The sequence below is a fragment of the Cebus imitator genome, unplaced genomic scaffold (genome assembly GCF_001604975.1).
Source record: "Cebus imitator isolate Cc_AM_T3 unplaced genomic scaffold, Cebus_imitator-1.0 Scaffold280, whole genome shotgun sequence".
Taxonomy (NCBI): Eukaryota; Metazoa; Chordata; class Mammalia; order Primates; family Cebidae; genus Cebus; species Cebus imitator.
The window spans coordinates 2,871,780-2,883,025 of NW_016107595.1; the positions used below are offsets into that span (position 1 = coordinate 2,871,780).

Genomic DNA, 11,246 nt, shown 5'->3' on the forward strand with positions numbered 1-11,246 from the left:
AGCCTGGCCAACATGGAGAAACTCCATCTCTACTAAAAATACAAAAAAAACTTAGCCAGGCATGGTGGCATATGCCTGCAATCCTAGTTACTCAGGAGGCTGAGGCGGGAGAATTGCTTGAACCCGGGAGGCGGAGGTTGCGGTGAGCTGAGATCACACCATTGCACTCCAGCCTGGGCAACAGAGCAAAAAACTCCGTCTCAAAACAAAAAAAAACAACTCAAAACCAAAACCAATTATTCATGGAGGCTCCTGCAGTCCCAGGGCGTCCTGCCAGTGAGGCAGCGGCTATGCGGCCAGAGAGACGCAGCACAAGCGCCTGGCTGGACCACCTGCTCTCCAGGGCTATTTTCTGTGATGCTCACAGCAGCCGCTGCTCCTGGGGGACCCAGGGTTCCCCGCCTTCACCCCAGCAGGTGAAGTGCCGGGTGGGAGAAACGGTGACCCTGGGAGGTCGTCCATCCGAATGTTCTGGAGCTGCTGTGGCAAAGCGCCACAACCTGGGCAGTCTGAGGACACCAGGGCTTCGTTTCTCTCAGCTCTGGAGGCCCGAGTCTGCAGTCAAGGTGGCGGCAGGGCTGGCTCCATGTGGAGGCTGGAGGGCGAGGCCGTCCCACACCTCTCCCCCAGCTCTCGTGGCTGCCAGCCATTCTTGGCGCTCCTCAGCTGGCAGACATGTCACACCAGTCTGTCTCTGTTGTCACGTGGGCTTAATGCTGTCGGCTGTGCCTGGCCCTTTTTTTTTTTTGAGACAGAGTCTCACTCTGTCACCAGGCTGGAGTGCAGTGGTACCATCTCAGCTCACTGCAAACTCCGCCTCCTGGGTTCAAGTGATTCTCCTGCCTCAGTCTCCTGAGTAGCTGGGATTACAGGTGCACACCACTGTGCCCAGCTAATTTTTGTATTTTTAGTAGACATGGGGTTTCACCATGTTGGCCAGGATGGTGTCAATCTTTTGACCTTGTGATCCACCCACCTCAGCCTCCCAAAGTGCTGGGATTACAGGGTAAACCACTGTGCCTGCCCCCTCCCCATTTTTTTTTTTTTTGGAGACAGCCCCCCTCTGTCACCCAGGCTGGAGTACACTGGCACAATCTTGGCTCACTGCAATCTCCATTTCCCTGGTTCAAGCGATTCTCCTGCCTCGGCCCCCCTAGTAGCTGGGATCACAGACATGTGCCATCACGCCCTGTTAATTCTGTATTTTTAATAGAAACGGGGTTTCTCCATGTTGGCCAGTCTGGTCTTGAAAACTCCTGACCTCAGGTGATCTGCTTTTATCTCTTATAAGGACACAAGTCCTTGGCTGTAGGGCCCACCCTAAATCCACCATGTCTTCATCTCCTCATCTCTTAATTTGATTGGCAAAGATGCTTTTTCTCCCATCCAAGTACTAACCAGGCCCGACCCTGCTTAGCTTCTGAGATCAGACAAAATCGGGAGCGTTGACGGTGGTATGGCCGTAGACCAGAGACACTGTTTTAAAATGGTATCACATTCACAAGCATGTGGGATGGGATACGGACATGACTTTTGGCGGACCCCATTCACCCCACTATGCTGCCTCTGCACAGGAGTCAGCTCCCAGGAATCCCAGCATCTTTGGGTGAAGGGACGCAGTAGTCAGGGCGCTGCCTCCGTGGGCCAAGGAAGAACAGGATCACAGCAGTCTCCCCATCCCAGACCCTCACTCCAACCCCACAGCAGGAGCGGGCAGGGTTCTTGGGTCCCCACAGCCCAGCCCCCTCTCTCTTTGGCTGCTGCCCATGGGCGTTTGACCAACGCTGGCCTGTGGCTCAGGGGCAGGACTGGCATGGCCTCACCCGCCCCCTACCTGGGCTCCAGGGGGGACACTGGCAGGATACAGTCCCTGACTAGCTGGGACTAGAAAACTGATCGCATTTGGGAGAGACAGCCAGATCGCCTGAGCTCAGGAGTTCGAGACCACCCCGGGCAACATGGTAAAACCCCGTCTCTGCTAAAATAACAAAAATGAGCTGGGTGTGGTGGCACATAGCCGTAGTTCCAGTTACTCAGGAGGCTGGGACAGGAAAATCGTTTGAACCCAGGAGGTGGAGGTTGCAGTGAGCTGAGATCACACGATTACATTCCAGCCTGGGCAACAGAGGGAGACTCTGACACAAAAAAGAAAAAAAGAAGAAAGAAAAAAAAGAAAAAGAAACTGATTGGAAGGCCCCACCCCGCTGAGCCCTGGGCTATCTTGGGGTCTCGGTGGTACAGAGGGCTGCCCATTGATTGACATTCTCAGTTCTAGGTCCAGAGAGTACCTTGTGGGCCCTGAGGGCAGGAGCACACACAGCACTGCCTCTGACTCTCCCCTTTGAAGCAGGGTCCATCACCAGCCCTTACTGCTGTGAAGGTGAGGGAAACTGAAGACACGAAGAAGCAGGGGGTAGAGGGGAGAGGCACCTCATCTGAGGATGCTGCGTGCTGCACACCACACCCACCGCCCCCCCAGGTTCATAACCAATAGGCCTCAGAGAAGGCCCCACGCCCCAGGCCAGTCTGCCCTCTGGGGCCTCACCTCCGGCTCTCGTGGGCGAGGTAGTCAGCGAACATGCGAACGGCCTGGAGCTCGGGGGCCGAGGAGGGTTTGATCTCGTCCAGAACCACGCCAAACTTCCTCTGCAGTGGGGACAAGGCGTCAGCTTGCTCGCCTGCCCACCCCAGAGGATTTCCATGTCCTCAGCTTGGCAGGGAAAGCCCCAGATGGGATGCCCCTGCCCTACCAGGGACCCCTCAACCCAGCAAGGGCCACCCCCACTGCAGTACATGGTGGAGGCGGGCGTGGCATCACCTGTCAGGAGCAGCCAGGTGTGTCTTCATCTTCAGGGTTGCCCATGCTTTGAGCTGGGGACCCTGGCGGGTTACTGTCTATCCCCCTGAGCTGTCCACCTCTGGTGGACGAGGATGGGCGTGTCATCGGGGGCAGGGCAGCAGTAGCGACTGGGGGCTGTGGCATGTGATTCTACAAAGCAGGACATGCCCCCAGCCAGCCCCACCCCACCCACTGGCCCTCCCAAGGAGGACCACAATGACACTACGGTCACATCTGCAGCCAGGGGCCCAGCCCTCACAGCCTCCCAAGTAGCTGGGACTCCAGGCACATGCCATCATGCCTGGCTTATTTTTAAAATTTTTTGTAGAGATGGAGGTTGCCCAGGCTGGTCTTGAACTCCTGGCTTCAAGTGATCCTCCCACCTCAGCCTCCCCAACTGCTGGGATTACAGGTGTGTGCCACCGTGCCTGGCTCCTACAAATTATTAAAAAAAAAAAAAAAAATCAGCCAGGCACGGTGGCTCACGCCTGTAATCTCAGCTCTTTGGGAGGCTGAGGCAGGTGGATCACCTGAGGTCAGGAGTTTGAGACCAGCCTGGCCAACATGGAGAAACTCCATCTCTACTACAAGTACAAAAATTAGCTGGACGTGGTGGTGGGTGCCCATAATCCCAGCCATTTGGGAGGCTGAGGCAAGAGAATTCCTTGAACCCAGGAGATGGAGGTTTCGGTGAGCCGAGATCACGCCACTGCACTCCAGCCTGGGCAACAGAGGGAGACTCTGTCTCTAAATAAATAAATAAAAATCAAGAAGCTGTGACCCAGGCCCCCTGGCCTCGGTAGTCTTGGGCCTGCGTGACACAGCTGCCTTCACGTGCTGGCTGCGCTGGCTGTTCACAGTCACTGGACGCACAGGCCTGGGTCCCTGCTTTGTTCACTGTCCCTGCCGCCTGCTCTGTGGTGCCTTCCTGCCCCCAGCCCCACCCTCTACTCTGTTCATCACTCTCGCCCCCAGCCCGAGGCCAGCACTCACCTGCGCAAGGTACGCTCTATACAGGAAGACGTCCCTTTCCACGTCTCTCTCTGGGCTTGACAGCTGTGGGAACCAACGTGGGTCATAATGCACAGGAGGCCCCGTGCAGCCCACACAACACAGGGTGAGCATGACAGACAGACAGGCCCCTGTACGCTGGGGACAGGTGACTTCTCCAGCAGGGTTGAAGGTCTGAGTCCCAGCTCTGATCCTCCACTGCCCATGACCTTGGGGAGCTTGAGAGTGGCTTCCGCTGGGGGCACCCTGCCCAGGGGTACCTGATCTCATCCCACCCCGACACCACCCCAGGAAGAAGACTTGCTCCCCAAAGTCCAGTGCCTGCTCCAGCCACACTCAAGGAGCCAGGGCAGTGCCCGCACCTCTAACTGCTGGGCCTGGGGCCACTGTGGCTTGATTCTGTTCTGTTTTTGACTCAAGACATTTTGAGCTCAGTTTGGCTGTCCCAGTGTGGTAACATCTGTGCCCAGCCCTGGCCAGGGGAGAGCCTGGGGACAGCCCTGTACTTGGGCTATACCCCCACAGCCCAGCCACCGCACAGAACTGAGGAGCAGGAGGGAGGTGACCTGTGGCAACACCCGTTTTGGGACGATCAGGAAGCTGCCCCTGGGCCCAGGCCAGGCAGGGAGGCTGGGGCCCTCCTCTGGAACACCGCTTCGCAGAGTGCCCCCAGGGGCTGGCTGACTTCCCAGGGTGCCCACGCAGGTGGACACAGTGCAGCTCAGCCTGTGGCCTGAGGGTGCTTGCACAGGCGCCTGGGGGCTTCGGGAGGAAAGTGCAATTGGGAAGGGGCCCAGCCACCTTGGCATCATCACTCCAACAACCTCTAAATGGGAGGGACTGAGAGGGCTCTCAGCAAGAGGACCTGCCAGCTGCCATGGCATAGGGGCAAAGGATCCAGCGCCCAAAGGCGGGGGGGGGGGCTATGCTACCCTGTTCCTTGAGGCCAAGAACCACAGATTCCAAGACAAATCTCTTCTTTCTCCCCTGCCTGAGGGAGGAGCGTGGGTGTCAAACGTGTCCTCATCCCTCATCTCCACCGAAGACCTGGCCCCAGCCTGACTTAGGCTGGCGTTGCCAAGAGGCCCCAGCAGCTTCTGTTCAGGCTCCGGTAGCCAGACTAGGTATCTGGCTGTGATTTGGAATGAGATATCTTCTAAATAACTAACTCTGGCCTGTAATCCCAGCACTTTGGGAAGCCGAGGCAGGTGGATCACCTGAGGTCAGGAGTTCGAGACCAGCCTGACCAACATGGAGAAACTTCACCTCTACTAGAAATACAAAATTAGCTGGGCATGGTGGCGCGTGCCTGCAATCCCAGCTACTTGGGAGGCTGAGGCAGGAGAACTGCTTGAACCAGGGAGGTGGAGGATGCGGTGAGCCGTGATCGCGCCATTGCACTCCAGCCTGGGCAACAAGAGTGAAACTCTGTCTCACACACACACACACACAAAAGGTAAAAAGACAGAGGCTAGGTATGGTGATTGACACCTGTAATCCCAGTGCTTTGGGAAGCCAAAGCAGGAGGAATGCTTAAGTCCAGGGGTTTGAGACCAGTATAGGCAACATAGCAAGACTCCGTGTGTGTGGTTTTTTTTTTTTTTTGAGACCGTGTTGCACTCTGTGGCCCAGGCTGGAATGTAGTGGCATGATGACCTCGGCTCACTGCAACCTCTGCCTCCAAGGTTCAAGCGATTCTCCTGCCTCAGCCTCCTGATTATCTGGGACTACGGGCACCCACCACCACGCCCGGCTAATTTTTGTATTTTTAGTAGAGACTGGGTTTTGCCATGTTGGCCAGGATGGTCTTGATCTCCTGACCTCATGATCCACCTGCCTTGGCCTCCCAAAGTGCTGGGATTACGGGCATGAGCCACCACGCCTGGTCTGAGACCCTGTGTTTATAAAAAATTTTAAAAATTGGCTGGGTGTTGTGACGTGCACCTGTAGTCCCAGCAACTCGGGAGGCTGATGAAGGAGGATTGCTCGAGCCTGGGAGGTCAAGGCTAGAGGAGACTATGATCATGCCACTGCACTGCACTCCGGCCTGGGTGACAGTGAGACCCTGACTACCTTCAGGAAAAAAAAAAAAAAGAGACAAAAGCTGGCTGTTGGGGCTTTCAAAGCAAGGGCACAGTGGGGTGCCATGGCGGGCACCGGGGTGGCCTCGGCCGCCCCTGTGTGAAATGCAGGTGCCCAGGAGACTGTCCGTGCATTAGTGCTCAGAGGCTGCAGAGCGCACTGGAGAGAGAAGAGCGCCAAGAAGACAACAACAACAAATGCGGACACCGTGACCCTGACGTGAGGCTCTGGAACCTTTGTGGTTTTCTTTGATTCCCAGGGACGATCCCACCATCAGGACGCATGTGTGTCCTGGGGAGGGAGAGCACTGCTCTCCCAATGGCTCACTGGGATCACTGGGGAACCCAGACACCAGCAAAGGCAGGAGGCTATGTCCACCAAGGTCACCTGGCCCTAGGGTGGCCCCAGCACTGGCCCCAGGTGGCTTAAGATGCAGCTGTGGTATTGTCTAGGAAGGCAGGTGACAGGATGGGGGCCCTGTCGCCGCAAAGCTGGGGGTAGTGACTCCTCCCCTTTGTCCCAGTAGCCAATGACCAGGCTGCACTGCGCCGTCAGCAACTCAAGGCCTGTGAGCTGCTTCAACCTCAGCAGCTGGGCGGTGCCTGCCACCTTGTGGGCAATTGACAAATGTCTGAGAAACCCAGAAATGTCAGGATGGTAGCCTAGTGCTAGTGTCAACAAAGGGTAAAGACATGTCAGGTGCTCTCCCTGGGGCCACCTCAGGTGGGACTATCTTAGGCTGCTCAGGCCACTGTCATGAACCACCACAGACCAGAAGGCTTAAAAAATGTATTCCTCAAAAATTAGCCAGGTGTGCTGGCACACGCTTGTAATCCCGCCTACTCAGGAGGCTGAGGCAGGAGAACGGCTTGAACCTGGGAGTTGGAGGTTGCTGTGAGCTGAGATTGCACCATTGCACTCCAGCCTGGGCGAAAGAGCGAGACTCCGTCAAAAAAAAAAAAAAAAAATTCCCTCACAGTCACAGTCCTGGAGGCCATTAGTCCCAAGTCAGGGTGTCAGGAGAGCCACACTCCCTACAAAAGCTCTAGGGGAGGATACTTCCCTGCCTTTCCCAGCTTCTGGTGACTGTGACATTCCTCAGCTTGGGGCCACATCACTCCCATCTCTGCCTCCTCTCTGTGTTTCAAATCTCCCTCTGCCTTTTTTTTTTTTTTTTTTTTTTTCCCGCTGGGGGTTCTGGCGAAGGTCCCAACACCCGCTAGAAAAATTCTTTTTTTTTTTTTTGGTTCAGTGTGATGGCTCACGGCTGTAATCCCAGGGCTTTCGGACGCCGAGGCAGGCAGATTTTTTCTGCGACAAGGTTTCACTTTTGACAGAGCAGGAGTACCCTCATCTTGGACAAACACTGCCACTTTGAGTTCCAGCTCTCTCTCTAGCCTCATGCATTTCAAGGAAATCACTTCTCCTCTAACAAGAAGCAACCAGAAAAAGCAGACAGTAAAACACAGATAAGACAGCTGGGGCACAGAGGGAGGTGGGGGAAAGGCTTTTGGGTAACTGCGGAACTTCACCCTCATACAATGGGCCCCAGTAAAGCAGTGGGCTCTAATAAGCACATTCCTTTCCCTTCAGGTGCACTAAGACAGGGAAGTTGAAGCAGACTCGGGAGTATGCCTGCAGCTGTATAAAGACGTTCGGAAACAGACACACACTATCCCTCCCAGAGAAGCACAACAAAGAGACACAGAAGCAGCCCAAGCCTCTGATCAACTCCCCCACTCTGAATCTTTAAAAACCTTTAGACTGTAAAAGAGTGCCTCTGCCCCAACTCGGCCAGAAGGCACCTCTCAGGTTTATTTTCTCTAAAATAAACCTGTCTCGACTGGCAAGCCACCTTTCCTGTTTCTTTCCTCTTTCTTTAATTCTCACAATTTTGTCACCCAGGCTGGAGTGCAGTGGCGTGATCTTGGCTCACTACAACCTCAGCCTCCCGGGTTCATGCGATTCTTCTGTCTCAGCCTCCCGAGTAGCTAGGATTACAGGTGCCCGCCACCACGCCCGGTTAATTTTTGCATTTTTAGTAGAGTTAGGGTTTCACCATGTTGCCCAGGCTGGTCTCCAACTCCTGAGCCCCTGCGATCCGCCTGCCTCGGCCACCCAAAGCGCCGGAACTACAGGTGTGAGCCATTGCGCTGGGAAACTATCTGTAATCATTCTGAGTCCAGCGGAATACAGTGCCCGTTCCATAATAAAAGTGCTGAATGAAGAATGAATGAATGAATGAATGAATGGGTAAGCTCTGGGAGAAATAACCGGACTTGGTGGGCAGGGAAACGTCGGGGAAGCGGTTTCTCCCTCTGAACTTTGGTGTTCTAATCGGTAAAATGAGGATAAACAACAATCCCCATCTCAAGGGAACTAAGGGTATGGCTAGACAAAAAATACTTCTTGTCACTACAGCAGCATAAACACCTCCACTATTCAAACGCGTCCAAGGGCGCAGAGAGAGCGCTGCACCAGTGAGCAGAACCGTAAACTGTTACTGCTCTGGGTTCTGTCATGGGACAGTGATTATTCCTCACTGAACTGTGAACAGGTGCCCAAAAAACGCGAGAAAAGAGAAAGTTTTTAGACGCAGAACGCGGCTCGCGGCCACCAGGAAGCGTCCTGCGCCTCCGCCCCCAGCGTCCCCGCGCCCCTGCGCGGCCGCACCTTCACCCGCTGCGCCTCGTTTATGCACTGCTGGTAGCTGCCGATATAGAAGGCGTTCTTCACGTCGAACAGCTCGTCCACTTCCCCGGAGCCACCGGAGGCTGGGCCGGGGGCCGGAGGCGCCATGTCGCTTACTTGTCACCCGCTCCTCTTCCTGAAAGACACGTCGACCGGAAGCAAGATCCCGACATGGGGCACGCTGGGAAATGTAGTTTACTTCTTCCGAGTGGTGGCGAAGTAAGCCAATGGGAAGCTCTACAATGATAACCAAGGGAGCTAAAGTCGTAAGGGCGTCACGCAGGGCATCTCGGGAATTGTAGTGTGTTTCTGCGAGCCAATGGGATTCGGGAAAACATGATAAAGATGCGGTCGAAACTGGCAATGGGCTGAGGGAGCTGGAGAGGGTGGAACCACGCAGGAGGCAGATCCAATAAATAAGAAGACATTCTCGTGACGTTATCGGTGCGCGCCGGAAGCGCGAATCACACCGTTTCTCCCACGGCTGGGCACAAGGATGGCAGGCTTCGCGCAGCTTGGGCTGTCATCGTGGCTCGTGGAACAATGTCGGCAGCTGGGTTTGAAGCAGCCCACGCCTGTGCAGCTCGGCTGCATCCCCGCCATTCTGGAGGGTGAGTAGGCCAGGCGCCTTCCGCAAAAAGCGTCTCCGCTCCTCTCGACCCCTTTTCCTTCTCTCAGCCTTTGCTCATTCCGGTCCCATGAGGCGAGGGGTAGCCTCGGGCATTACAGGAGACCCGGTGTTCCGGAGCCCGACTGGACAGTGTTGGGATTTAGGCTCCATGACTGACTTGATTTATGTCCGTACCCAAGTGATGTAGTCTCTGAAATTTTCATAGTCTCAGCACAGGGAGGGTTTGATGAATGACTAATTGATAGTATTGCAAAATCCTGCAGACGTGATACTACTCTCTGCATTTTGCAAATGGAAGTTAAGGTTGTCAAAGTAGCTGGTAGATCCAGGACTCTTTGGTCCTGTGATTGCTCCTGTAGGAGCACGTCTTCTGCTGTAGCCCAACTCGTTTTGCCACTAAAGAGATGCCCACAGGAAGTCTAAGATGTGACAAGTCAGGGATTTAAATAAACAAGTGAAGGGATCAACAGCACAAGATGCATATGAGGGAAGGGAATTCTGGGTTCCCCAAGTTCGGAGGGAGTTAGAAGGAGGTGTTGGGAAGCTGTGGGCATCTCAGATCAAATGGATTCGGGTTCCAGTCCAGCCTGCCACTCACCAGCTGTGTGTCCTGAGCAGGTCTCTGAAACCCAGTTTTCCCTTCTGTTACATGGAGACGATAATGGTCTTCTTTCCCTAGGATTTATCAGTTGTCAGTGGAAAGTGGTCAGTATGCCCAGAATGGAAAAGGCTTACTGGCACACAGGACTTGGCACACAGTAACTGCTTATTAAATGGACGCTGTTGCCAACTGTGCCCAGTGGAATAGCTGTCCACACATGGAGGGTGCTGATGCTGCTTTGTCCCCCACCCAGGTCGGGACTGCCTGGGCTGTGCCAAGACGGGCAGCGGGAAGACAGCAGCATTTGTCCTTCCCATCTTGCAGAAGCTGTCTGAGGACCCCTATGGTATCTTCTGCCTCGTCCTGACACCCACCAGGTGAGCCCCCACCAGGCCTCCTGGGTATGCGTTAACCAGCTGTGTTGTCTCAGGCAAGTGCCTTTCCATCTCTGACTGCCCTTTTCCCACACGTGAGATGAGGATGAAAATCTTGCTGCCCACCTCTTAGGGGTCCTACAGAATTAAACAAGATGGCTCAGGAACAGTGGCTCACACCTGTAATCCCAGCACTTTGGGAGCTCCAGGTGGGCAGATCACTTGAGGCCAGGAGTTGGAAACCAGCCTGGTCAACATGGTGAAACCCCGTCTCTACTAAAAAGATAAAAGTTAGCTGGGCACAGTGGTGTGTGCCTGTAATCCCAGCTACTCGGGAGGCTGAGGCAGGAGAATCACTTGAACCCAGGAGGCAGAGGTTGCAGTGAGCCAAGATCGAGCCACTGCTCCCTAGCCTGGGTGACAGAGTGATAGAGCAAGATTGTGTCTCAAAAAAAACAAAACAAAACAAAACCGAATAAAACAAGATGGTGTGTGGGGGACAAGTTCCCAGCACAGGGCTCGAAGCAGCGCAAGTACTGGCCAGTGGGGAGCTGCCGATAGTTTTAGAACCTAAGTAATTGACATATCAGACCGGGCGTACTGGCTCACGCCTGTAATTCCAGTGCTTTGGGAGGCTGAGGTGGGTGGATCACCTGAGATCAGGCATTCAAGACCAGCCTGGTTAACATGGAGAAACCCTGTCTCTACTAAAAATACAAAAAAATTAGCCAGGTGTGCTGGTGAGCGCCTGTAATCCCAACTGCTTGGGAGGCTGAAGCAGGAGAATCACTTGAACCCAGGAGGCAGAAGTGACAGTGAGCTGAGATTCTGCCACTGCAGTCCAGCCTGGGCAACAAGAGTGAAACTCTGTCTCCCCACCTAAAAAAAAGAAATTGACAAAAAAAGGAAAAAAAAGAAATTGACGTCTCCTGTCCTTGAGCAAGCAAGCAGAGCAGTTGATGTGATGAATCCTATGACAGCAGAAGTGGGCATGGCATGCCATAATGGTGTGGCTTG

At 54.5% G+C, this 11,246-nt stretch overlaps 2 protein-coding genes across 2 annotated transcripts in view; one reads left to right on the forward strand and one right to left on the reverse strand.

Moving 5' to 3' along the window:
- The window catches only part of COPE (COPI coat complex subunit epsilon), an 18,720-nt gene extending 9,866 nt beyond the window's left edge, over positions 1-8,854 (reverse strand). Inside the window, exons 1-3 of the mRNA XM_017501340.1 lie at positions 8,606-8,854; positions 3,833-3,895; positions 2,546-2,646 (exon numbers count right to left, since the gene is read on the reverse strand). Of these exons, the coding sequence (XP_017356829.1) occupies positions 2,546-2,646; positions 3,833-3,895; positions 8,606-8,731 (290 nt within the window). The 5' untranslated portion in view covers positions 8,732-8,854. The remainder of the gene's footprint in view (positions 1-2,545; positions 2,647-3,832; positions 3,896-8,605) is intronic.
- A 215-nt stretch (positions 8,855-9,069) lies between these two features.
- DDX49 (DEAD-box helicase 49) overlaps positions 9,070-11,246 on the forward strand; it is a 10,423-nt gene continuing 8,246 nt past the window's right edge. Inside the window, exons 1-2 of the mRNA XM_017501335.2 lie at positions 9,070-9,234; positions 10,109-10,232. Coding sequence (XP_017356824.1) covers positions 9,120-9,234; positions 10,109-10,232 — 239 coding nt within the window. The 5' untranslated portion in view covers positions 9,070-9,119. The remainder of the gene's footprint in view (positions 9,235-10,108; positions 10,233-11,246) is intronic.